The sequence below is a fragment of the Hyperolius riggenbachi genome, chromosome 2 (assembly GCF_040937935.1).
Source record: "Hyperolius riggenbachi isolate aHypRig1 chromosome 2, aHypRig1.pri, whole genome shotgun sequence".
NCBI classification, from domain to species: Eukaryota; Metazoa; Chordata; class Amphibia; order Anura; family Hyperoliidae; genus Hyperolius; species Hyperolius riggenbachi.
In genome coordinates this window covers 94,145,017-94,169,401 of record NC_090647.1, presented here as the reverse complement: position 1 = coordinate 94,169,401, position 24,385 = coordinate 94,145,017, and the positions used below count along the sequence as shown (strand labels likewise).

General features: G+C 43.9%; 1 protein-coding gene across 4 annotated transcripts in view; it reads left to right on the top strand.

Annotated features, from left to right (window-relative positions):
* The window catches only part of DCLK1 (doublecortin like kinase 1), a 450,773-nt gene that overhangs the window by 361,974 nt on the left and 64,414 nt on the right, over positions 1-24,385 (top strand). For all 4 annotated transcript variants that reach the window (XM_068267071.1, XM_068267072.1, XM_068267074.1 and 1 more), the window contains one exon: positions 18,366-18,499. In XM_068267071.1, the coding sequence (XP_068123172.1) occupies positions 18,366-18,499 (134 nt within the window). The remainder of the gene's footprint in view (positions 1-18,365; positions 18,500-24,385) is intronic.

The following is a 24,385-nucleotide window of genomic DNA, read 5'->3' as shown; positions in this document are numbered from 1 at the left end:
TATTCAAAGGTGATGGCGTGTGTAATGGTATTGTGATAGACAGGGATGAGCAGGGCTTCCACAAAACTGAACCTGCGTATTAGTGGGGGTGAGCTAGGGCAGAAGTATCGGGAATATGAAGTGCAGCACCACATCAGGGGGAGATTTAGGTAAGTTAACCCTGTTTATTACAGCCCATCCTCATTTACACACTTGGTTCAGTTTTGCAGCTGTCTCATGCCAACTCTTTGATACTTCCTCCTTCAAAGCCAGAAGGAGAAAGTATTGGAGTGACATGAAACACGACGTAGAGTGCAGCAGCCAGAGGCGGCAACAAGGGTGAGTTAACACCCCCTGCTGGTGTCTGCGTGCATGTTCTGATCGGAATAATTCAGGACGAAGAATTTGAAGAAGCCGAACACGACACCTCTACCATTAAACACCACAACATTTGATCATTTGTTACTAATTTAAACTTAAACATGACTGTTGTGAAAAATAATGAACAAAATTGCTTATCTATTTAGAATATTCATTTGTAAATTATTTAATCAGTATTTGCCCATTGTAAAATCTTTTCTCTTCTCGATCGATATTCTGAAATTTATACCAGGTGGCGACATCTTAAGTCCTGCCCATTGAACTCTGTGCATAGAATAGTAAACAAACATTCCTCAGAGAAGATATGGCTTGCTTGGCAGTTGGAAACAGTAATTATTTCCCACAATGCAGAAATACAGTAGACTGTCAGGACCATGGTCATGGCATCACATTGTGGGAGGGGTTTAACCAAAATATTAGCCACACAGACCCCCCTGATGATCTATTTGAGAAAGGTTAACATTTCTCATGGGAAAGGGGGTATCAGCTACTGATTGGGGATGAAGTTCAACCCTGGCTTAAAGTTCCTCTTTAACCTCTTAACGCAGGATGGCGGTGGCAGAGAGGCTCTGTTGTTCCTCAGTGACGCCATATTTCGTCATCTCCTGAGTAGCGGGATTTGACGGGCGCTCGCACGAGCACGCTCTCCCATCACTGCACACAGGGGACCCCAGCGATCAGCCTACCAGACCGCGTTCATCGCTGGCAGGCTGTTTTATTTCTAACGTAAAAGGTATTTATATATAGCACTGACATCTTACACAGCACTGCACAGAGTATAGTCTAGTAACTTAGTTGTCCCTCGGAGGAGATCACAATCTAATTCTTACCACAGTCATATGTCTGTGTGTATTATGTAGTGTATGTATCTTAGTCTAGGGCCATAAAGGGGAAGCCAATTATCTGTGTGTGTTTTTTTATTCATTCTTTTTAAAAAAAAATAAAAATAAAAACTACAAATAGCAGCAGCAATCAAATACCACCAAAAGAAAACTCTATTTGTGAGAAGAAAAGGAGGTAAAATTGATTTGGGTGCTAAGTTGTATGACCGAGCAATAAACCGTTCAAAAGTTGTGAAGAGCGGGATTGTAAAAATGGCCTGGTCACTAGGGGGGTATAAACCTCTGGTCCTCAAGTGGTTAAGGCAATTTATAATTGGACACAGGAAAACAAAGGTCTTGCCAGTAGCAGCCAATAAGATGCCACCTTACATCACATGTATATGGGCAGCGCCAACGCTACATCCAGGGGCATAACTAGAAATCATGGGGCCCCCAGCAAAACTTTGATGTGGCCTCCCAGTGTTCACACCCTTTCCCTTGCCTTGCCATGGTGGCCCTCACAGCCTGGAGGTCATCTTTCAAGGATCATAAAGCAAGTGTGGCCATCAAAACACCCATAACAAATTTGGCACAAAAAAACCTGATTTGATGTATGGACCACTTTTTCAGAGGTAGTAAAGTAGCAGTTGAGTGGTAGTAAAGTGGCCCCCTTACAGCTCTTGGCCCCATTGCGGTCACAGTGGCTGCTCGGCTGCAGTTACGCCCCTGCTATCTCTGCCAGTCTGCACAGAAGGACAATACCAATAGAGAGTCTCAAAAATTAATTCTGGTTTCATCCCAAAGGCTAAGCGGCTTGAGTTGAGAGTCTTCTTGTGTGGTTTCAGCAGGAAATCTGTGTGTATATAACTTTAATTGCTGATCTTGGTCCAGCTCAGCGGAGTATAAGCAGCACATTTTAATTGGCTCATCCTGACATCACACTGTTACAGCGCATATATCTGCTTTAGTAGCAGACTGTTGTTAAAGTCATATGATAATCCTCCAAGAAGGCTTTCCTTGTGCCATGCCATATGCAGTCCAGCCTAGAGAGCTCACAAGCCATTCTCTACCTCGGCCGTAATAGGTTACATATGGAGCCACACAATTATGAGCCGCATTTGATTACTGTTTCGCAATTACAGCTTTACAGCTTTGTTAAACCAGAGAGCCCACTGCACTGAATAACTGAAGCTAATCCAGCTCATTTCCATTGTTTATTACTGAATTAAGCAGACCCGAGACTGACCGTGTTTACGGTGGACCTGCTGCAAGAATAATGTTTAGGGTGTGTTCTTGTGTCAATTTGTTATGAATAAAAAATTATTATGTGTTTGCTTATTTAAAGCCTTTGATCTTTCTAAAACCAACTCTACATGCTCAAGGGCTGACTTGCTAAGGGTGCATAAACAGTTATGACAGAACCCTAAGAATATGAATAATCACGTTCTAAAGTTCCTCTACAAGCACAGAAGGCCAACACACACAGCACGCAGGATACAAGGACAAGCATGCAGCGTACACGAAAAAGGGTCGCAAGGTCGCATTTTAGTTAGTAAAATTATCGTTAATATGTACCGATACTTTTTGTTTTTCAAGTGTAAATCATGTAAATGATCGTATTAAAATATTGGTATATATTAACGGTATTTACTACAACTTCACCTAACCGTACTCTCACACAGAACCCTCCCTTCCTGACGCCTAACCCTAAAACCCCCCTTCCTAACGCCTAACCCAAATGAAAACTTTCAAAAATTGATTTCTAAATAGTAACATTAAAAATGTCAAAAACGAGCAGCTGTCAAATGTCCCATTGGACACATTTTCCAGTAACCTTGGAGGATGCCAGATGCAAAGGCATCTGGTGGAGCCTGGGCTGGGTGGGAGGGGCATGATCAATAACCCACCATGCCTCCTGTTCCACTCCTTCCCCCGCCGCTCTTCTCTGATCCCTCCCATTGTCCTGGGCGACTTCGGCGTCTTCAAACCCAGACATACTACACCACACATGTGCAGTATGTCCGTTCTGCTTCCCTGTGACCCCGGTGTGTGCACGGGGGTGTTTGGATGTGCCCACCTGCCCAGTGCCGGTTTGGTTTTTGCCAGATGCTTTCGCATCTGGTGTCCTTTAATACAAAGGGTTCATACACACGTCCAATCAATCACTGGCTAACTTTTCCTCTTCCATGTAGTATGAGAGCTTATTTACACAATCTGTTCAAAGTATTAAAAAAAAAAAATGTCAAAAACTATAACATTCTAATTTTGAAAACGATAACAAATTTCAAAAACTATAGCATTGTACTTTTCCAAACCATAATTATCGCACGCCCAATTTTCTGCTTTGGGCGCCTTATAGCAGATATTTGTGTTAGCGCTTATGGATCGCTCAAATCGTCCATTAGCTGCGGGCACCCAAATTTCATGCTTCGGTACTTATGGCTTCAGGCAGCGTGCCACCAACATATTATAGCTCCCAACTGTCCCTCTTTTGTAGGGACAGTCCCTCTTTGGGAACCCGATTCCTCTGTCTCCCTCATTTGTCCCTCTTTCAGGGCACATGTAAAGATCATTGTAAATATATGTCATTTTCTACTGATAAATGTGTTTAATTGACTCTAAACTTTATTCCCATCCTTTAAATAAGTTATATTTCTTATTTTCAGTTGTTAATATAAAGGAAAATGGACCAGTATAGAAAGGACCAGTGTGGTTTGAATTATAAAGCAACATTTTTTTCTTTTGAAATCTTCAGGGCTCGTTTCCACTGTTGCGGTGCGGAATCGCCTGGATTCCACCGCGGACGAAATCACATGCGGATGCATTTCCGCATACGGATTTCCCCGCGATTTCGCATGCGATTTCGCATGGCAAGGAACCAGGCAAATTTAACCATGTCACTGCCTGTGTAAAGCTCCATAGCTTTACATGCGAAATCGCACACGACAAAGCCACATGCGATTTCCCTATTAAAAGCATTGCGGGCGATTCGCCCGCATTCCTGCCGCACGCGAAATCTGATTTCCCCCGCACGCCAAAATGCACCCGCACGATGCACAAGTGGAAACAATCCCATCCACTTGTATTGCCTATGCGAATCCGCATGCGGTGCCTGCATGCGGATTCGCTATAGTGGAAATGAGCCCTTAGGGTATGCATAACTAGGGGTGTGTCGGGGGTGTGGTTAGAGGTGTAACATGGTGTGGCTTAAGTGTCACACTTTCTGATCTCAAAAAGTTGGGCGGTATGAACATCAGTGGTGCAGAGGTAGCAACCGCGTCTGGCCCTTGGGCCAGAGGGGCCCCGAAGGGTCCACTCTCTATCACAGTAATAGCTCTCTTGGCCCTGTGCTGGTAATAATCACATCTATAGATGTTTTGAATAGTAGTAATCCTTAACACACTGTTCCCTAGTCCCTTCTTGCACCTCTGACACTGTGGTTGTCCTTGACAGGTTTTGGTACGCCGTATCAATTGTTATGTATAGAGTGCTTGGGGGGGGGGGGGAACTGTGTCAGTGAAGGTAAACTCATCTTGGTCCCCCCCGTCCACACCCCTCTACATCCTTTAGACACTACTGCAGCCAAAGAGGTCAGCAGGACTGCCAGGCAACGATTTAAAGTACCACTATTGGGAAAAAGCAGGCAGTAAAATCTGACAGAACCGACAGAGCCAGTCCATTTCCTCATGGGGGATTCTCAGGGTTTTCTTTGTTTTGAACAGCATTTCCTGAACAGCAGTTGCAAATTCTAACTGACAACATAGTGTTCAAGTGAGTAGGTAGGCTGACTGGTATCTTACTATTTTGGCAGTTAAACTACTGTTCAGGATATGCTGTTGAAAACAAAGAAGACCCTGAGAATCCCCCATAAGGAAATTGACAGGCCCAAAAACTTGTCAGTTCAGTCAAATTGCAACTGCCTACTTTTTATAGTGGTCCTTCAAATGGAAATTCAGATTACAGGCTCCATATCCCTCTCAGTTCAGTTGTTTTTTTAAACCTAAATCAAGCAAAAGTTATGAGTGTCCAACCCCTTTAATATAACGCACCACTCCGAAGGAGGAGCTGTACTGGTAGATAATATTGGCACTATTACAAACAAAAATGAACTACCAATACTGCTGCATGTGCTGAAAAAGTACAAATTTTATTGTGTGACTCTTACCACAAATTTATGGCCATGACAAGGACAGAAAAGATTAAAACTGCCTAAAAACATGAATCAGCACAGTAAGCACCTGTAATGAGGGTATTGTCAGACCTTGGATAATGTGTGTTTCAGCCCAAGTGCCCAGGCTATCACAAACCTGTGCGCAAAATGGACCGCACACTTAATCTTCATTGGTCTGACCAATATCGCGTGTCTATATTAAACCACTGACCAAAGACGGTGTATTTCCCAAACCAAAAATCGCCCAGCATTTAGCCTATGCAAAAATTGGATGGTTCACCAATCTTTACTGGTCATGTGTGGCCCCACCACCGACGCACACCCAGGCCTCAGAGCAGGATCTGATTCTCGATGTTTTCTTCAGTGCACACTTATGTTAGGATGACTTCAATAATTGGCATAATAACCTGTAATGTCTATGGATGTATTTCCGTTTAAAACGGCTTCCTACACGTACTGTCCGTGGAAATGCAATTATGACTTATTTTCATATCCCTTAATGGGGCTCAGTATGCATGTTCTCCATATAGACAAAAAGCCTGGTTGGCAAAGTTCTTACCACCTTCCTGTGCCAGCTCGTATTAGACTCACGGTTATGTTGCTGTTTCACTGCAGTGGGGATATTCCAACGCGTTCGTGCGCGCGCCCAGCCGTGCGGATGTCCGTCAAACCTTTTTGTCCAGGGCTCTCCAGACTTCTGGGGGCTTGCGGGGAGGCGTCCCTGCTACCCGCACTGCTCCCCGTCTTCGGGTTCTTTCCGTCCCGGATGATGTGGTACACTTCCCGTAAGACGCAGGTTGAACAGCCGCGCGGCTATACGCCTTAACATTCACGTAGGTGCTCACTGTGCTGATTCGGCGTCTGCTGTTGACGCGTTTCGCCCCGCCCACGGGGCTTTCTCAAAACAGTGACGTGGCTGGCTTCTCCGTGACTCCTTCCTTTATATTTACAATTATGTGGGAGGTCTTCACTTTCCATATATGACCGGCTTTTTTAACAACACCAAGTAAACATCAATAAAGCTCATCGATGCTTGAATTTCATAAAAATACTTGTGGAGAGCTTTGTTTTATGAGGGAATTTACTGCAGAAAATAGACCATATTTAGATCAGAGTTTAATCCATATGGAACTCTTGTTCCCAAGCGGTAGATCCATCCTGCCTCTATTTTGTAGAGTTCATTTTCTATGTTTCCTCCTCTTTTAGGGATTCTTTGTTTCAAAATCCCCTTAAACTTTAAACCCTTTGGATCTTTATTATGAAATTTTTCAAAATGTGAGCCCAAAGGGCTATCCTTAGTGGCATTTTCAATGTTGTTTATATGCTCACCAATTGGTGAGCATATAAACAACATAAGGATAGCCCTTTTGAGAAAGCCCCGTGGGCGGGGCGAAACGCGTCAACAGCAGACGCCGAATCAGCACAGTGAGCACCTACGTGAATGTTAAGGCGTATAGCCGCGCGGCTGTTCAACCTGCGTCTTACGGGAAGTGTACCACATCATCCGGGACGGAAAGAACCCGAAGACGGGGAGCAGTGCGGGTAGCAGGGACGCCTCCCCGCAAGCCCCCAGAAGTCTGGAGAGCCCTGGACAAAAAGGTTTGACGGACATCCGCACGGCTGGGCGCGCGCACGAACGCGTTGGAATATCCCCACCGCAGTGAAACCGCAACATAACCGTGAGTCTAATACGAGCTGGCACAGGAAGGTGGTAAGAACTTTGCCAACCAGGCTTTTTGTCTATATGGAGAACATGCATACTGAGCCCCATTAAGGGATATGAAAATAAGTCATAATTGCATTTCCACGGACAGTACGTGTAGGAAGCCGTTTTAAACGGAAATACATCCATAGACATTACAGGTTATTATGCCAATTATTGAAGTCATCCTAACATAAGTGTGCACTGAAGAAAACATCGAGAATCAGATCCTGCTCTGAGGCCTGGGTGTGCGTCGGTGGTGGGGCCACACATGACCAGTAAAGATTGGTGAACCATCCAATTTTTGCATAGGCTAAATGCTGGGCGATTTTTGGTTTGGGAAATACACCGTCTTTGGTCAGTGGTTTAATATAGACACGCGATATTGGTCAGACCAATGAAGATTAAGTGTGCGGTCCATTTTGCGCACAGGTTTGTGATAGCCTGGGCACTTGGGCTGAAACACACATTATCCAAGGTCTGACAATACCCTCATTACAGGTGCTTACTGTGCTGATTCATGTTTTTAGGCAGTTTTAATCTTTTCTGTCCTTGTCATGGCCATAAATTTGTGGTAAGAGTCACACAATAAAATTTGTACTTTTTCAGCACATGCAGCAGTATTGGTAGTTCATTTTTGTTTGTAATAGTTTTTTTAAACCTGCCAAGAAGAGCCACAGTGTCAGAGAGGTAAGGGCTAGTTTCCTAATGCGCGCTTTCAGCCGCCCTTATGGAAATGCGATCGCAGGGACAGCAGACAGTGCATAGCCTGCACTGTCTGCTGTTTCCGTACATGTGCTGCGATTCACTTCTGAATCGCAGTGCATGGTTGCCAGCATTTCAGGGCGAGTGCATCAGTGATCCCATTCAGTATAATAAAGGGAGGGGGACAGTATTTTAATGATTATTCAAAGCACATGTAGAGGAGACCCTTATCAGAAAAAGAGCAATGAAAAGTTAAGGTAATGACTAAAGGGGGGGTCCCTAGTGGGCTCCTTTGGTCTAGGGGCCCCACAACCTCTGCATCCCATAGTGCTATGCTACTGGCATGAACATTACATGTAAGTATCTGAAATAATTCCATGCCAATGCAGAGAGTTATCACCCTTCTGCCAGTATCCTTACTAACAAATCAATCACTGCACTTAAAGCAGGGGTCTCAAACTCGCAGCCCGCGGGCCATTTGCGGCCCTCGATACAATATTTTGTGGCCCCCACCGGTAAAAGCAAAAGAGACACGGAAGCAAACTATTTTTGCCTATTTTACCTTATAGTTCAGTTCAGTGCTCCCAAGTAATCCGCCACATCCCCGCCGCTAAACGAGGGCAGGGAGCCCCCAAATCCCCCGGGCAAACATCCATGACTGCGCTGAGGGGCAGAACTTCTAGCTGTAGCTCTGCCCCTCCTGATGTCAATCGCCGCATGGATCGCCGCCTCTCCACGCCCCCCCGCCCCTCTCTGTGAAGGAAGAGTGAGAGAGGCGGGCAGAGGACGCGATCCGCCGCGATTGACGTCAGGAGGGGCAGAGCTGAAGCTGAAAGCTCTGCCCCTTCCAGGAAATGCCGGCGGATTGCCCCCCGGGCGATTTGGGGGCTCTGCAGCCCTCGTTTTGCGGCGGGGACACGTGAAATCCCTTATGCGGCCCAGCCTCATTCTGACTTTGCCTCCTGCGGCCCCCAGGTAAATTGAGTTTGAGACCCCTGACTTAAAGTGAACCTTAAGCCAAAAAAAAAAAAGAGTTTTACTCACCTGGGGCTTCCAATAGCCCCCTGCAGCTGTCCGGTGCCCTCGCCGTGTCCCTCCGATCCTCCTGTCAGGACCCGACAGGCTGGGAACGCGAGTTAATATTTGCATTCCCAGCCACAATAGCTCCCTTTATGCTGCTATAGCAGCCCTCTATGCTGCTCTATGCTGCTATAGCAGCATAGAGGGAGCTATTGTGACTGGGAACGCGAAGAATCACTCGCGTTCCCAGCCTGTCGGGTCCTGCCGGCGAAACCGGAAGGGTACCGGACAGCTGCAGGGGGCTATTGGAAGCCCCAGGTGAGTAAAACTCATTTTTTTTTGGGGGGGGGGGGGGGGCTTAAGGATCGCTTTAATGACAAGCTGGCTTATAAAAACATCCTGCTGGAGCCTCATAATGGCTCAAGGACGTTTTTATAAGTCAAACAGTGCTGCTGCCGCTGTGGGCGTGCACGTGCGCATGTGCACGCTCCCGCACGTGCATGTGCATTCCTGTGCACATACACGGGAAAAAAGTGGAAAAAAAAAACGAAGAAAAAATACACCTTTATTTTCAAATACGATCTTGTCATCATACTTTGTACTAGGGACATATTTAAAATGCTGTGATAACCAGGACAAATAGGCAGATAAAATGTGCGGGTTTTATGCACTGTAGTTTATGTTAAAACTATAGGGGATGAAATTGGAGAAATAGTATATTTTTTTTATTTTTTCCTTGTTTTTCACTTTAAAATGCATAGAAAATAAAGTAATTACTGAAAACAAATATCAACCCCAAAAAACAAGATACAGATCATTTCATTGTGGTTAGTAGTGATTAAGATATTGGCAAATGAAAGGAGTGAGCACTGAAAGGTGAAAATCGCTCCTGTCCGTTAGGGTAAAAACGCCTTTGGGGTGAAGTGGTTAAAGGAAATTTGAAGTGAAAATAAACTTATGATATAATGTATGTGTAGTTCAGCCAAGAAATAGAACATTAGCAGCAATGATGTGAGTCTCATATCGTTTCCAATACAGCAAGACTTATGCAAAAGAGCTTCTCTGAGCTCTCCGACTAATTTAGTCAGAGCAGTGCTATTTTCTGAAGCACTTATACCTCAAAGAGACAGTGAAAGAAAACTTCAAATAAGATTTTACTGTAGGGAAGTTCAAAATGTGTCATTAGCTCTACTCTGTTTCATAGTTTAAAATGCAGAGAATAGTTTGTAAACTGTAAATATTACAGAATGATGCAGTGTTATAAAAAAAAGCTATATGAGTGAAAATAAAAATATGTGACTCTTTTCATTGCTACTAACGTTCTATCAATTATCCGTACTACACATACAATTCATTATATCATTTTGTTTTATTTTAATTTTTTTTGCTTCAGTGTCACTTTAAAGCCAAGCCATTGCCAAGCCTACATATATTTTTCAGACAGATGTGTTTAGCAAGATATAGTTAAAGAAAAATGATCATCTGTGCAGAGATGCTTCCCTGGCAGTGACACGGACAAGGGCGCCTCTAACTACGAGTGAATCTGCTGCAGATGATGAGATGCAGTCACATTCGCTCATTAAATAATGGCACGCATGCCAAGGATTGCATCAGAGACTAGCGGAACAATTTTCTCTCCCAGCCGCCAGCACCGGTTAAGAATAGGAGATGTGAATACAGATCTGAATACAATCTGAATACAAAAGTACTAACGTTCCTCACTGTGTTGAGAAATTGCCATGCAGATCACTATTTTTGGAAATGATGTGACATTACCATTTCATAAGACTGCACAAAGAGAGAGTGGAGTTCTTATAGCCAATCAGTCTCTCTGTAGCTTTCACTTCTGTAACTTATGCTTGATTTGTGGAGAACAGGCGTGCTAAAGCGGCAAATATTCCGAGAACGGATGGGTGCTACTTGTTATACAGCCCTATCCATTTTTGAATAACTGTACTGTATATTTATTTCCTTTCAAACAATGCAAATTGCCTGGCTGTCCTGCTGATCCTCTGCCTCCAATGCTAGGTACACACGTTATTTCTTTTGTTCGATATGTGCGTTCAATTGATAATTTCCGTCATGTTCGATATTACTATGGTTTTTAGTCTACTGATGGTTTGGTCAGTTGCATCAAAGGGGAATTCACTATTACCAAATGTTTTAGACCTGTTTATAGATCTGGTCTAAACCATTTGGTAATTAGGTGGGTAAATCAGGGGAAATGATCAAAAGATGCAATTCACAAACAAGTAGCTATGACTGACATCCTTCTCCATTGATGAGCTCTACTCTGCATACAATTAAACTCCTGCATAATTAATTCAAAAGGTTCCATCCTCACATCTAATGCTGGATACACACGGTGCGTTCGTGCACTCGATTTTCCCGTCGATTCCCGTCGATTCGTTTATTTCCAACATGTCCGATTTGGATTTCGATGGATCGTTAGGTCGATTCGGCATACTTTGCATGCGAATCGACCTAACGATCCATCGAAATCCAAATCGGACATGTTGGAAATAAACGAATCGACGGGAATCGACGGGAAAATCGAGTGCACGAACGCACCGTGTGTATCCAGCATTAAATACCTCACAGAATTACTTTACTGACAAGAAATCAGCTGGTCTAATCTCTGTCAGAAAAAGTGGGCGTGGTTACTCCTTGTTTGCCTTTTGTGAATTGTGTAATTACTGAATGTTAGACCAGGTCTAAAAACAGGTCTAAAACATTACACCAAACCATCAGTAGACTAAAAACCATCTGTAGACTAGTCTAAACTGCTTACTGAATTGAGGCCATAGAAGTGAATGGAAATTGATAAGAAAATCGAGCAGGGAAATGAATCAAAAATTGATTGAACGGGAAATCGACCGAAAAAACGCATCGTGTGTACCTAGCATAATACTTTTAGCCATAGTCACTGAACATGCATGCAGATCAGATGTTTGACTGAAGTTTGACTGGATTAGCTGCATGCTTGTTTTAGCGGTGTGATTTAAACACTACTGATGCATGAAAGATTAGCAGGGCTGCCAGGCAACCGGTATTGTTTAAAAGGAAATAAATATGGCAGTATCCATATCCCTCTCACTTCAGGTGTCTTTAAAGAGACACTGTAACATCAAAAAGTTCCCCGGGGGGTACTCACCTCAGGAGGTGGAAGCCTCAGGGTCCCAATGAGGCTCCCCACGCCATCCTCTGTCCCACGGGGTCTCGCTGCAGCCCTACGAACAGCGGCCCAACAGATCCGACAGCTACAGCCCTGCGAACAGCAACCCAACAGATCCGACAGCTACAGCCCTACGAACAGCGACCCAACAGATCCGGAGACTTGCACCTGCGCAGTAGAGCAGACCCGACGGCGATTGGGTATTTCTGCCTATTTTGGAGCCGAGAGCCGCCACAGCGCCTGCGCAGGAGCCTGGAAGGTAAATATTTACATCGCCAGTGTTCGAAGGGCTGCAGCGAGACCCCCGAGGGACGGAGGACGGCGTGGGAAGCCTCGTTGGGACCCTAAAGGCTTCCCCCTCCCAAGGTGAGTACCCCCCAGGGGAACTTTTTGATGTTACAGGTGTTTTTTAAACACACATGTCCTAGGTACAATTATTGGTGGGGAGCGGGCGTTACGTGGGCCTGCTGCTTTTTCTCCCCTTTGTGAATAGCAGAGAGGCACAGTGGAGCACATATACCTTCTCCAGCTCCTCACTTCACTGCACTGATCAGGCTGCAGCAGCGCCAATGTCACATGACATGCATTGGGAGCTTACGGAGGGATGCTGCTACATGCTGACTAGCTGCAGTGAAGAGGAGAAGACCCGGCACTGGAGTAGATACGTCTGCTCAGCTGCGATGCTCTACTATTCATATGGGGGGAGAGAGACAGACATGCCGGTTAGTCCCCAGACTAAAGTTTTTGATTTGCCACCAGGGGGACATCTATAGAGGAGGCCAGAGCGATAGGGGGGGGGGGGGGGGAGGGGGGCACACTACTAACCTTCCCTCCAATACAGGGGTCAATCCTCCATATGAGGTGTTTTTTTAGCTATACTTGTTTGGGATGTGAAGATAATGATGGTCACATATTTTCTTTATGACCCTTGTAATATGGTGCCCCAGGCCATGAAGGTCAGGAAAGGGGTGTGAACAGGGCCAGATTTACCATAAGGCACTGTAGGCACGTGCCTACAGGTCCCTGATGATGGAAAGGCGGCCCACTCCCATCCCCGAGTGCCTTCCTTTTTCCTTCCCTATACAGAGTCCTGATGAAAGTGTAAATGCGAGGTTACTCCCCCTGTTCTCAGCTTCTCACTGATGAGATCTCCCATCAGATGGGGAACTGAGAATCCCTTTAGCTACCTTATACTTGGGGGCACCTGTAACTACTTAATATTGAGGGTACTTCTGGCTAAGTATTACTAAGGGGCACCTGTAGGTACCTATGATGAGCAAGTGAAGTAAGGGAGAAGTGACCGCTGGGACAGCCAGCACACTTGCGGTGCAATTTGGAACGGGTTTGTAGGTTCATGGAGGGCAAAGGCAGAGGAGGGCATGCCAGGACATCTGTGCCTATAGGCTCCTGTGAGGTAAATCCGGGCCTGAGTGTGAACATTGGGGGGGGGGGGAGGCCTTTTAAAGTTTTTCTGGGAGGGCCTATGAATTATAATTCCACCATTGATGGCCACTGGGGGAGGGGATTCTTACTAAGAGGGTGGTAGAAGGAAGGGGGGGGGGCATAGATTTTGAAACTGCCTGCACTTTTTACTAAGGGGGGGATGCCCTTGAAATTTTCTTAGGGAGGCCCCATGGTTTGTTGTTTTGCCCCTGCTAGCAGTATTAGATGCACTTCAGTTCTGGCTGTCACTCCTCTTTAGGATTATTAAACCTTTTTACATGTATCAACATCTGTAAGCTACAAACAGCTCCATCAGACCACCCAGCACTAGAAGAAGATCTGTATTCAGGTTGTTTTATTGTCTTCTATCATGCAATCATGAAAATAGTCGGTGAATACTAGGAAGGCTCCTGGAGTAAATATAAGTTTCTGTAGGTGGAAATGTGTTGCTGCGTAACGATTACAAGTGTCAGCGTTTCTCCCTGCCAAGAATAAGCAAAAAACGGGAACATGGCAATTTCTGCAATCTCTTCCAGGGTAAATGATGACATTTATCTGTGATTGTCAGGTAGCTGGCAGGACGAGGCAGAATTGTTTTGTTTTTCTTTTCTCCAGCCTACAATGTGTTTAACATATGTTTCTCCAGGCTACGCTTTGATAAATAGGAGCGATAATGAGGCAGCTATTCTAGTTGGATTTCTTGCCATGGTGGAGCTGAAATAAGGATGTGGAATTGTTCTCCTGATTAAATTATGATGTTCTCATGATATAATGCATAAAGCATCCCAATTAATTGGGACTGACTACTGAGGAGCGTTGCAGGTCCGTCCAGCAGGAAGTCAAACGGAGCGTGAATTCTCTGGTTTGGCAGTATCTATGGTCTGAGCTTTTATCTGGTTGAGCTGGAACATATAGCGTGCCTTTACTGCCTTTAAAGCAAAAATGCTTTGATTCATGCTTGAGAAATTATTATCAATAGATTGCCTTTGATGGCTTTAGAATGTTTTTTTAGGAAAAGGTCGAGCCAGTATCATTTTATCCCGGCTGCCCATTATTCAGAGAACAAATACAATTACAATTGCTTTAAACATTGGCAGAACTAGAAAGGGCGCTGCTATAACATATATCTCAGGCTAGATGAACCACATGACCTCTATAGAATTCACCGGATAGATCAGGGCATGCCCTCTATAACACTCAGGCCCCTTTTACACTTGGGCACTTTTTGTGCTTTGTGTTACCCTTTCTGCGCACATGGTAACACAACAGCAAAAAAAGTGTATGGGGCCCAGTACTCTAACCACGTCATGTTGCACCAGAAGCTTCTGATTCACAGCCAACCCACCACAAAGTCAAAAGCATGTTACCACGCAACTTCCATGGCGACGCAATGAATGTGAATCAATGGCCGATGCAGAATTTCTACATTTGTTAGTGGTGATGGTGCAGCACGCATGTACGGAACAACACAAATATGATGGGGAAGCTGGGAAAATCCCAGTGACGTACTTCCTGTCCAGCAGGGAGTACGTCACTGGGCGAGGGGCGATGACGGGGCAGGAAAGGGCGTGCAGGGGAGCCGGCGCTATGCATATTATCCTGTCAGCGCACTGTGCCACAGGATCATTTGAATTGAGTTTTTGGCGTTGTGGTGCTCTCTGGGGGGGGGGGGGGGAGGGGAGTGGCACATCACACCGAAACACTTTCCTCAGATGTAAAACCAGCCTGAATGTTTGACATAAACATCGGGACAGACTTAAAGGATAAGTGCACTTAGTTATTACATAAGTGTATTATATCAGCGTCATATTCCTCCCTAATCAATAATGTAATTATGGCCCATTACTGATTTTGCTCCCCTGAAAAGATCTAAGGACACAAGGCCTGCCTAATGTTTGAATTTATCTCTTCAACTGCAGCCTGTTTACAGTGTACACTGCAGAAAAGCTCTGATATTTCTGTATCTGTACATGTAACTTCCTATTCCGTGACTTGCAGATAATTTATGATCATTGCTGGGTGTTATAAATGTTGTGCCCCTCCCACTTCCTGTGCACACACAGGAAGTGATAATGCAGAGAGCAATGATCACAGCTCACTATAGATCACGGATATGTGAGTAATTATTTCACACAGAGGTAAGTTGTAAAGTTGACAGAGTTCATATATAATTTAAAAAAGGGGTACCCATTAGTAGAGATGAGCCGAAATTTCGAACTGCTTTTATTACGAATGCGAAATTTAACATTACGACCCAAATTCGTAATTTCGTAATTAATTTTCAAATCGTAATTTACAATTTCGTAATCGAAATTTCACTCCCGTAATGACGAATTTCGTGTCTCCAACCGAAATTTTACTTTTTCAGGTTTGTAAGGGTTTCTATCCCTCTAGATGCCTAAAATGAATAGCCCAGCCTTCTCCTCCTCCTCCTCCTCCTCCTCCTCCCTCTCCCTCTCCCTCTCTCTCTCTCTCTCTCTCTCTCTCCAGAGATTTGTAGTATTTCAAAACCATACTCACATTCATGACATGTCCAGGGATCAAACCCAGGCCAACCACATGGAAGACAGCTATGCTCACCACCATACCACCAAACACACACTAAATAGACTGCTAACCTAAATCTTACTTGTAGACAGTCATATGAGACACATGCTGGGTGCAGGGCTTTGTGATTGGACCATGCGATAGAGTGAGGTGCAAAAATGAAATCATGCCTAGCAGAGGATGGTTTCACAGTGCTAAATGCTAGGCTGGCTGTGGTGCAATTGGTTAGTGTGTCTGGCTGGTAACAGCAAGGTTACAGGTTCGATTCCATCCAGGCATGTCTTTTCCTTTTGCGTTCAACAGTTGTCCAAACAGAGCCAACAGAGCCCCAGATAGCCATGTAGAGTTAGGTCACAGCTAGCCTGGCTGTGGTGCAATTGGTTAGTGTGTCTGGCTGGTAACAGCAAGGTTACAGGTTCGATTCCATCCAGGCATGTCTTTTCCTTTTGAGTTCAACAGTTGTCCAAACACCGAGCACAAAGTTTTGCATGCGTAAAGTTTTACGCACGCAAAATACCCCATGGGGTTCAATGGCGCAGCGCGCGCACGCAAAAGGAAAAGACATGCCTGGATGGAATCAAACCTGTAACCTTGCTGTTACCAGCCAGACACACTAACCAATTGCACCACAGCCAGGCTAGCTGTGACCTAACTCTACATGGCTATCTGGGGCTCTGTTGGCTCTGTTTGGACAACTGTTGAACGCAAAAGGAAAAGACATGCCTGGATGGAATCAAACCTGTAACCTTGCTGTTACCAGCCAGACACACTAACCAATTGCACCACAGCCAGGCTAGCTGTGACCTAACTCTACATGGCTATCTGGGGCTCTGTTGGCTCTGTTTGGACAACTGTTGAACGCAAAAGGAAAAGACATGCCTGGATGGAATCGAACCTGTAACCTTGCTGTTACCAGCCAGACACACTAACCAATTGCACCACAGCCAGCCTAGCATTTAGCACTGTGAAACCATCCTCTGCTAGGCATGATTTCATTTTTGCACCTCACTCTATCGCATGGTCCAATCACAAAGCCCTGCACCCAGCATGTGTCTCATATGACTGTCTACAAGTAAGATTTAGGTTAGCAGTCTATTTAGTGTGTGTTTGGTGGTATGGTGGTGAGCATAGCTGTCTTCCATGTGGTTGGCCTGGGTTTGATCCCTGGACATGTCATGAATGTGAGTATGGTTTTGAAATACTACAAATCTCTGGAGAGAGGAGAGAGAGAGGAGAGAGAGAGGAGAGAGAGAGGAGAGGAGAGGAGAGGAGAGAGAGAGGTTGGTTATTCATTTTAGGCATCTACAGGGATAGAAACCTTTGTAAACTTTAAAATACTAAATTTCGTAATCGTAATTACGAAAATTTGCGTAATTTGCGAAAATTACGAAATTTCGATTACTGCTGAAATCGTAATTGTAGTAATTTCGCGAAATTTCGGAAATTCGTAATTAGGTCATTACGCTCATCCCTACCCATTAGGTAGGTTGTGAACTACCAGTAAATACCAAAGGATTTTTCTAAGTAACATTCATTGTTAGAGGACATGCTCCTGACCTGGCGGAGTACCTAGAGGTCATGTGGTTCATCCAGCCTGAGCGGATACAGTATATTGTAGCAGCCAGTGACGTAGCTAGGGAGCTATGGGCCCCAGTGCAAGTTTTACACTGTATACAAAACAATTGATACGTCGCACCAAAACCTGCCAAGGCCAACCACAGTGTCAAAGGTGCAAGAAGGGGATGGGGAACAGTTTGTTAATGATTACTACCCTTTAAAACATCTATAGAAGTGATTGTTACCAGCACAGGACCAATAAAGAGCTAATACTGTGGTTGAGGGAGAGCCCCAGAGTGGTCAAAACCTCTGCACCGCCTATTCCTATGCCACTGATAGCAGCACCCTTTATAGCTCTGCCAATGTATAAAGCAGTAGCTGGATAGTGTACTTCAGTAGCTGGATAGTGTACTGCAGTGGCTGGATGGTGCACTGATTAAGGGCATAGGAGATCCAGGGTTTGGATCTCGGCTCTACCTATTCAGTAAGGCATCGCCTATTCATTAAGGAGTCATTGGGCTAGACTCCCTAACACTGCAGGGTGGCCTACTGAGTGCGCCGTTGGGGACCCTGGGCCGCCTCTTTGTCTAATAGCAATCAGTGTGTGACGGCTGGGGTGAGAGGGATGGAGGGGCGCACATTGGTGACTCAGCCTTGGGTGCTGGAGGACCTTGTCCCAGATCTGGGGCTATCACATTTCCTCACAGGAGTAAAATGATAAAGGAATTGTATTACTAATGAGGTACCAGCAAAAATGTAAATAAAGAAAGGAGGTCCTATTCAGCTTGAACTAATTTAGTATGATCTTGAAACACACCTATGTACAAATAAGCTGCTTAATAGTTGTTCATTTTTCTTGTCTAGGTATATGAACACCAAGATGGAAGCAAATCACTAAAGCTTGGAGACTTTGGACTTGCGACTGTGGTTGATGGACCCCTATACACTGTGTGTGGAACCCCAACATATGTAGCTCCAGAAATCATTGCAGAGACTGGGTAAAATACTCTTCAATACTTCACCAATAACACCACTTACCAATTCCTTTCCATTGTCATCATGATTCACTCTCTTCTCTGCTCCTGTGCTGTTCTATTACATTTCATTGAAGCCTCATTATAGGCACAAATGTATTTCTATACAGTGTAGATCTACAATGGAAAAACCTTTTTAAATATATGTAGAGAATCAAATAAAACATTCTTAAAGTATCCGGAACCAGGACATGAATGCTATGGGCTGCAATGATCTCAGACAGTTAAAGGATAACTGAAGTGAAAAGAATATGGAGGCTGACATATTTTTTTTTCTTTTAAACAATTATCTTGAAGGTGGGAGAGTAGATGTTGTATTGATTCTGCTTCTATTCCCCTGATATTTTCTATACATTGTATCCTCACCTATTTAGCACTGTATATATTATGTAACCCAGCTATACATACAAGGCTATAGTATGGGGCAGCATTCTATAGTATTTGTTACCTCTGCAATGCAATACTATGCACATTATTACCTGAGCTATGTAGGTTTTACTACTGTGTAATGAAAGTTATGTCCTGTCATATTGAGTCATTTGGATGAGGGCTTTAGTACCACTTAGTGGCTCCAAGTTAATTGAATGTATGTCCCTCCTATCAGATGTATTTGGTATTTTGGATTCATGAACTAGTCTTCTAAGTAAGTAGATAGACTTGCACTGTTTGTTTTATTATGAAGCTAGTCATAGATGATGGTCATCCAGTTTGACTATTTTCAGCTTTGTTGGGCAACCCTTCAAAGGTCTTCTGGTTTGGCTGAGAATGCCACTGAGTTTCTGACTGCTATTGTATTTTATGAAAATAAGCCTTCAAGGCAACATCTGCTGCTCATTCTGCCCCGTCCATTTCCCTCTCTTTAGAGTCCAGCAGCAATACTCTGCCAAGACACACTTGTGTACAATAAGTAACTGGTTGAGGAAACACTGAGGGTGGTCTTACCATGGCGTAAATATACAGTATATACACCGCCAGTAAGATGGGCGCAGGGTGAGACAATTGATGGCTCACCCTGTTGCTGCTCAAATCCTATTCCCCCTCCAAATAGTAGCAACTCGGTGGGAAAAGTAATTCGGGGTCTGGCAATCGTAGGAACTCCGAATTACCTTTGCATGGGGCGCGTAAGATAGCACTAATGTAATAGCAGCGCCCAGTTTTGGCATTCTGTGCAGGGGGGTAACAATAGACCCTGCAAGGGATGCAGCCGCAGGGGGGCTCCGTGGGGGGAGAAGTTGCTTTACCCTGTCCTGAGAGACTGACAACTAAGGGCACAGAGAGAAAAAGCTTTCTGCTCTCTGCACAATTGTTCTAATGATTGCATTTGTTCTGCCACTGATAAGGAATCATACAAAGTTTTGCAGACAAATATTTGTAGACAGACCCTATTCAGTGTGCAGCAGGGTCTTGTGTACAGTGCTGCTCAACCCCCAGCGTTTATGCCCCCTCCCCAAGGGATGTGTACTGCAGTGATGCTTGAGGAGTCTGGGCACAGAGAGGACTTGTGTATTAATAATAATAATAATAATCCGTATTAATTTCTATTTCATGCTTGGAAATAGGCACTACCAGATGATTTACTTTAACACTACTTAAAGATAGCCATACACAATACAACCAAATGATTTGATTTTACAATCATTTGATAAATGTTTGATACATTTTCTATAGAAAAATCAAATTAATCTTCACTTTCAATTGACCAGTCCCAATTATTTTTGTGGAATATTCTTTAGATAGGTAGTGGCAAATTCTATTCAAACAATCTATAAAATGAATGGTCCAAAAATTAACAAAAATGAAAAATTGATCTATGTATGACCACCGTAACATTCAAACCCTTTACACCGAACTGGATTCTATTGATTTTATAGTCGGTATATTTTTTTTTTGTTATCGTAGCTGTCCTCATTTATCACTCCATCGTAAAGAAAATCTTCCTGTGTTGTCTATAGCAACTAGCAAGGTCCTAATCATCATTGCAAATATTATTTGGCCAGTTAGGGGAAATGAAGAACTTTTGTTAAGACTGCAGAATTCATGAATGTCAGTTCCCATCTCTGGTCAACAGGTGGTACCCAAGAGCTGTATAAATATCATGTGAAGCCGCATGATAACAATGCTACTTCAGATAAACATTTTTGTCATATCAAAATGAAAATTGAATGCTGACATTTGTATAGTGCTTTTCTGCTGTCTAACCCAAAGTACTTGATAGATGCAACCACTCAGGCCTCGCTCAAATTGCGTTCCGATCGTGTTAGCGTTGGCGTTGAGCCTTTTTTGAAGCAATTTTTTTTTTGCGATTCACTGGCGCTTGGTTGGATGTTTTTTGTTAAAAGAGCTTTTCTAAGCTCTTTTCTAGAGCGTTTTTTTAATTCACTCCCTGACGCAAGTCAGCAAGGGAACTCTTTCACCCAGAAAAGAATGAAAGCGCTGGGGAAATATATACAATATATATACAAAGCACTTTTTCAATCGCTTTGCGATTTCCCTATACTTCCATTCAGGGCAAATCACCCTGAAAATGGTCTATGCAGCGCTTTTGTCAGCGGCGGTTTGTTTCCAACCATATGGTAACGCAACGCATGGTTGCATGCAGTGCAGGGGCGCAACAATGGGGGCTGCAGCCCCTGCACCCGTGGGGGGTCACCCGCTCAGGGCTGTTTTGGGGGGCAGGAGGGGTCACAGTATGAGGAGAGAGCATGGCCACACTTCGGCGGGGAGGGGGGACACTCACCCTCCCTCAACTCGGGCTCTCTCCTCAGCGTTCCCCTCCCTGCAATTATCAGTGGCAGCAGGCGGAAGGCAGGAACACATACCTCCATGCATTCCACGCACCGGAGGTTCCGATCTCTTAAGTGTCTGATGCTACTTCCTGTTTACTTCCTGGATGGAGGTATGTGTTCCTGCCACCACCCGCTGCCACTGATAATTGCAGGAGGCGATCGTGCTGAGGGGAGAGCCAGAGGTGAGAGAGGAGGGAACTGTCCCCCCTCCCCGCTGATGTAGGTGGCTATGCTCTCTCCTCATGCTGCGACCCCTCCTGCCTCCCAAAACGCCCCTGAGCGGGGTGGCGGTGATTTCTAGTTATGCCCCTGATGCAGTGTATAGACTGCACTGTCCAATGTTTCCAGCCATATGGTAACACAACGCATGGTTGCATGCACAAGCGCATGCGTGATTCCACTTATGATAAATTAATGGGATCTGCACCGCATCTGAGCGAATTGTAGAGCGACCCAAGTGCCATGCATTGCTATGGCCACCTGCTTTGCATGAAGCATATTGCTGGGGAAGAGGTCTTAGCCAGTATACCAACCAGCTGCTCTCCTACAGATTTTGTTTAATGCAGTCTTTTTTTTTTTCTCATAACATTTTTTTTTTAAGCTTGGGAACAAATGTCAGTCTAGGTTGGGCTTCTTTCTTCAGTTCTGATATGAAGAATCTAAAACTGTCCAATGTAAATTGAATTTTATCATTTAATTAATGAATTAATTCCTGCTCTCATGTGATATAATGTAGGTGTTGCTAGTTTAGCTTCTAAGGGTACAATGGTTAATTTGCATATATTCAGCAGTGATGCACTGGCAGACATCTCAAGCTCACTCCAACCTGAATTATTGCAAATACTTTCTGTTTTAAGAAAGCAAACTTTTGTTTTTGTTAGTCTAGAATATGAATAATCGATGAGATGCAAATATTTCCAAGTTCATGCAGGATTAGGTACATTTTTATGCAAATATATGCAGCTTAATTTTCAAGCTGCATATATTTGCATAAAATTTTACATAAATTCCCATGAACTCAGAAATATTTGCATCTCATTGATCATCCGTAGTCTAGATACAAAAAAAATTGGTAAAGAGCCAAATATTTATCAGCGTTCCCTGATACACTTTTAGTAAAGGTGGTACTTAGAGACTGCAGAAATTGTTTAAGAGGCTGTACTTAGTGGCTTCAATTCACTAAGCATTACCGCATTCGTATGCAGGAAAAGATGACTTTACCTAACATCTTGTCAAACACCAATTCACTAAACCTACTACCACACTGAAAAATAAAATTACCAACTAGGGAGTTAATTTACCAAGTTGTGCGGTAAATACCTCTATTAATGTCAATTTACAAAGATAAGAACATTCTAAAAATGTTTGGTATTTAAGACCAGCCTAGACCTATCAGTAACCTGCCATGTGCAGTCAGTAAACTGTACAGACTAAAGGAGACAGCCAATAGGAAGAGTTATACGGTTCTGCTACTCACCCCATTTGATCCAATCCACTGCCAGGGGTGACATCATAAGGAAAAAGAACATTAGAGCAGTAGAAGAAACATTCAATTAGGCCCCATTCACACTTGAGCGTTTTGCCGGCGATTTCGGCGGATTTCAAAGGGCTAGTGTAATAAGTCTATGGGCCCGTTCTTACTTGGGCGAATTGGTGCTAATCGCCGCAAACCGTCCAAAAACGTTAAATGTAAACGCGTCGCCTGCACCATTTTCCGGTGATTTTCCGGTGATCGCGTTTCAGTGCTATAGAAGCGCTAAACGCGATAGCAGAAAAATCGCCGCAGTGTTCAGTGATTTTTCCATGTGAAATCGTGGAAAAATCACTCCTGCAAAACGCCGGCAAAAATCGCCGGCGTTTTGTAAACGCAAGTGTGAATGGGCCCTAAGGCCTGAAACCCACTAGGAGAGCTTTTCTGAGCGCTTTGTGATTTGAAAAGCTCTAGCTAATGTAATGCTATGGGTGTGATCCCACTTGAGTGATGTGATTTTATAAAAATCCCCCATAGCATTGCATTACCAAGAGCTTTTTCAAATCACTCACGCTTACAAAGCGCTCCCAGTGGGTTTCTGGCCTAAGGCTTTTCTGTATCCCTTTAGATGTGCCTATCTATATACTGATACACAGAAGGGGCTCTCTAGGTGGCAGGGATGCACATCTAAAGGGATGCTGGAATCCTTTTACTCACAAGACTGAAGCAAGAACGGCTCATGCAGACCACGTATCACAACTGGCTGCGGAGACCTACTGCACAACTGGTGAGACTTGTACATTACCAAACAGATCTTGATGAATTAAAAGAACATTTTCGGTAAATTACTTATCTATTAACGCATGTGTGGAAATGTTAGTAAATTTGGAAAAAAGTCTAAAATACTGAATGTAGTATTTTACCAACCTAATTTTTTGTACTGGAAGCTTAGAGATTTGAAGCCACACTATACTGTGTTCCACTACATTTATGGACTGTATGCTTGTTCAGAATCCTTTTCTGTTTTTGTGCCATTTTTGTATCTGTTATTCATGCAGGTTTGTCGTTTCCGGACACTATTTATGGAAGAGCTCTCTCTTTATATATTTGCACTTTAAAGTAGACTTGAACTCTTACACAGGACACAAGGACAACCGAGAGAAATCCACCTTGAATGTATTTAGAGAGAAGAGCCTGTCTAATTCCCCCTCATCTTCAAGTACTTACAAGTGTAATTTGATCTCTGAACTGTGTCAACACAGAAATTTGGAATTCCTCAGCAGACCAGATACAGCTAATTTGTAAACATAGGATGTTAACCATGTGTCTACTTTCATGAAAGCAGGAAGTAGACACACTGCAAATGTATTGCAGGAGTTCTGTAAGCTGTAACAAAGAAATGTTTTTCTTTCAAGGTTATTATGCTGTTGATTATATTTTAGAGCAGAGATGAAGTTCTGAGTTCAGATCCGCTTTACAAAAAATTGCAATAATAACTGACCACATTGTAAGAAACACTGATGTATTCGAGGTGCTGATCTGAGTTTTGGTGGTCATCATGTCTCTTGTGGGTTGACAAACGCTATCTCATGA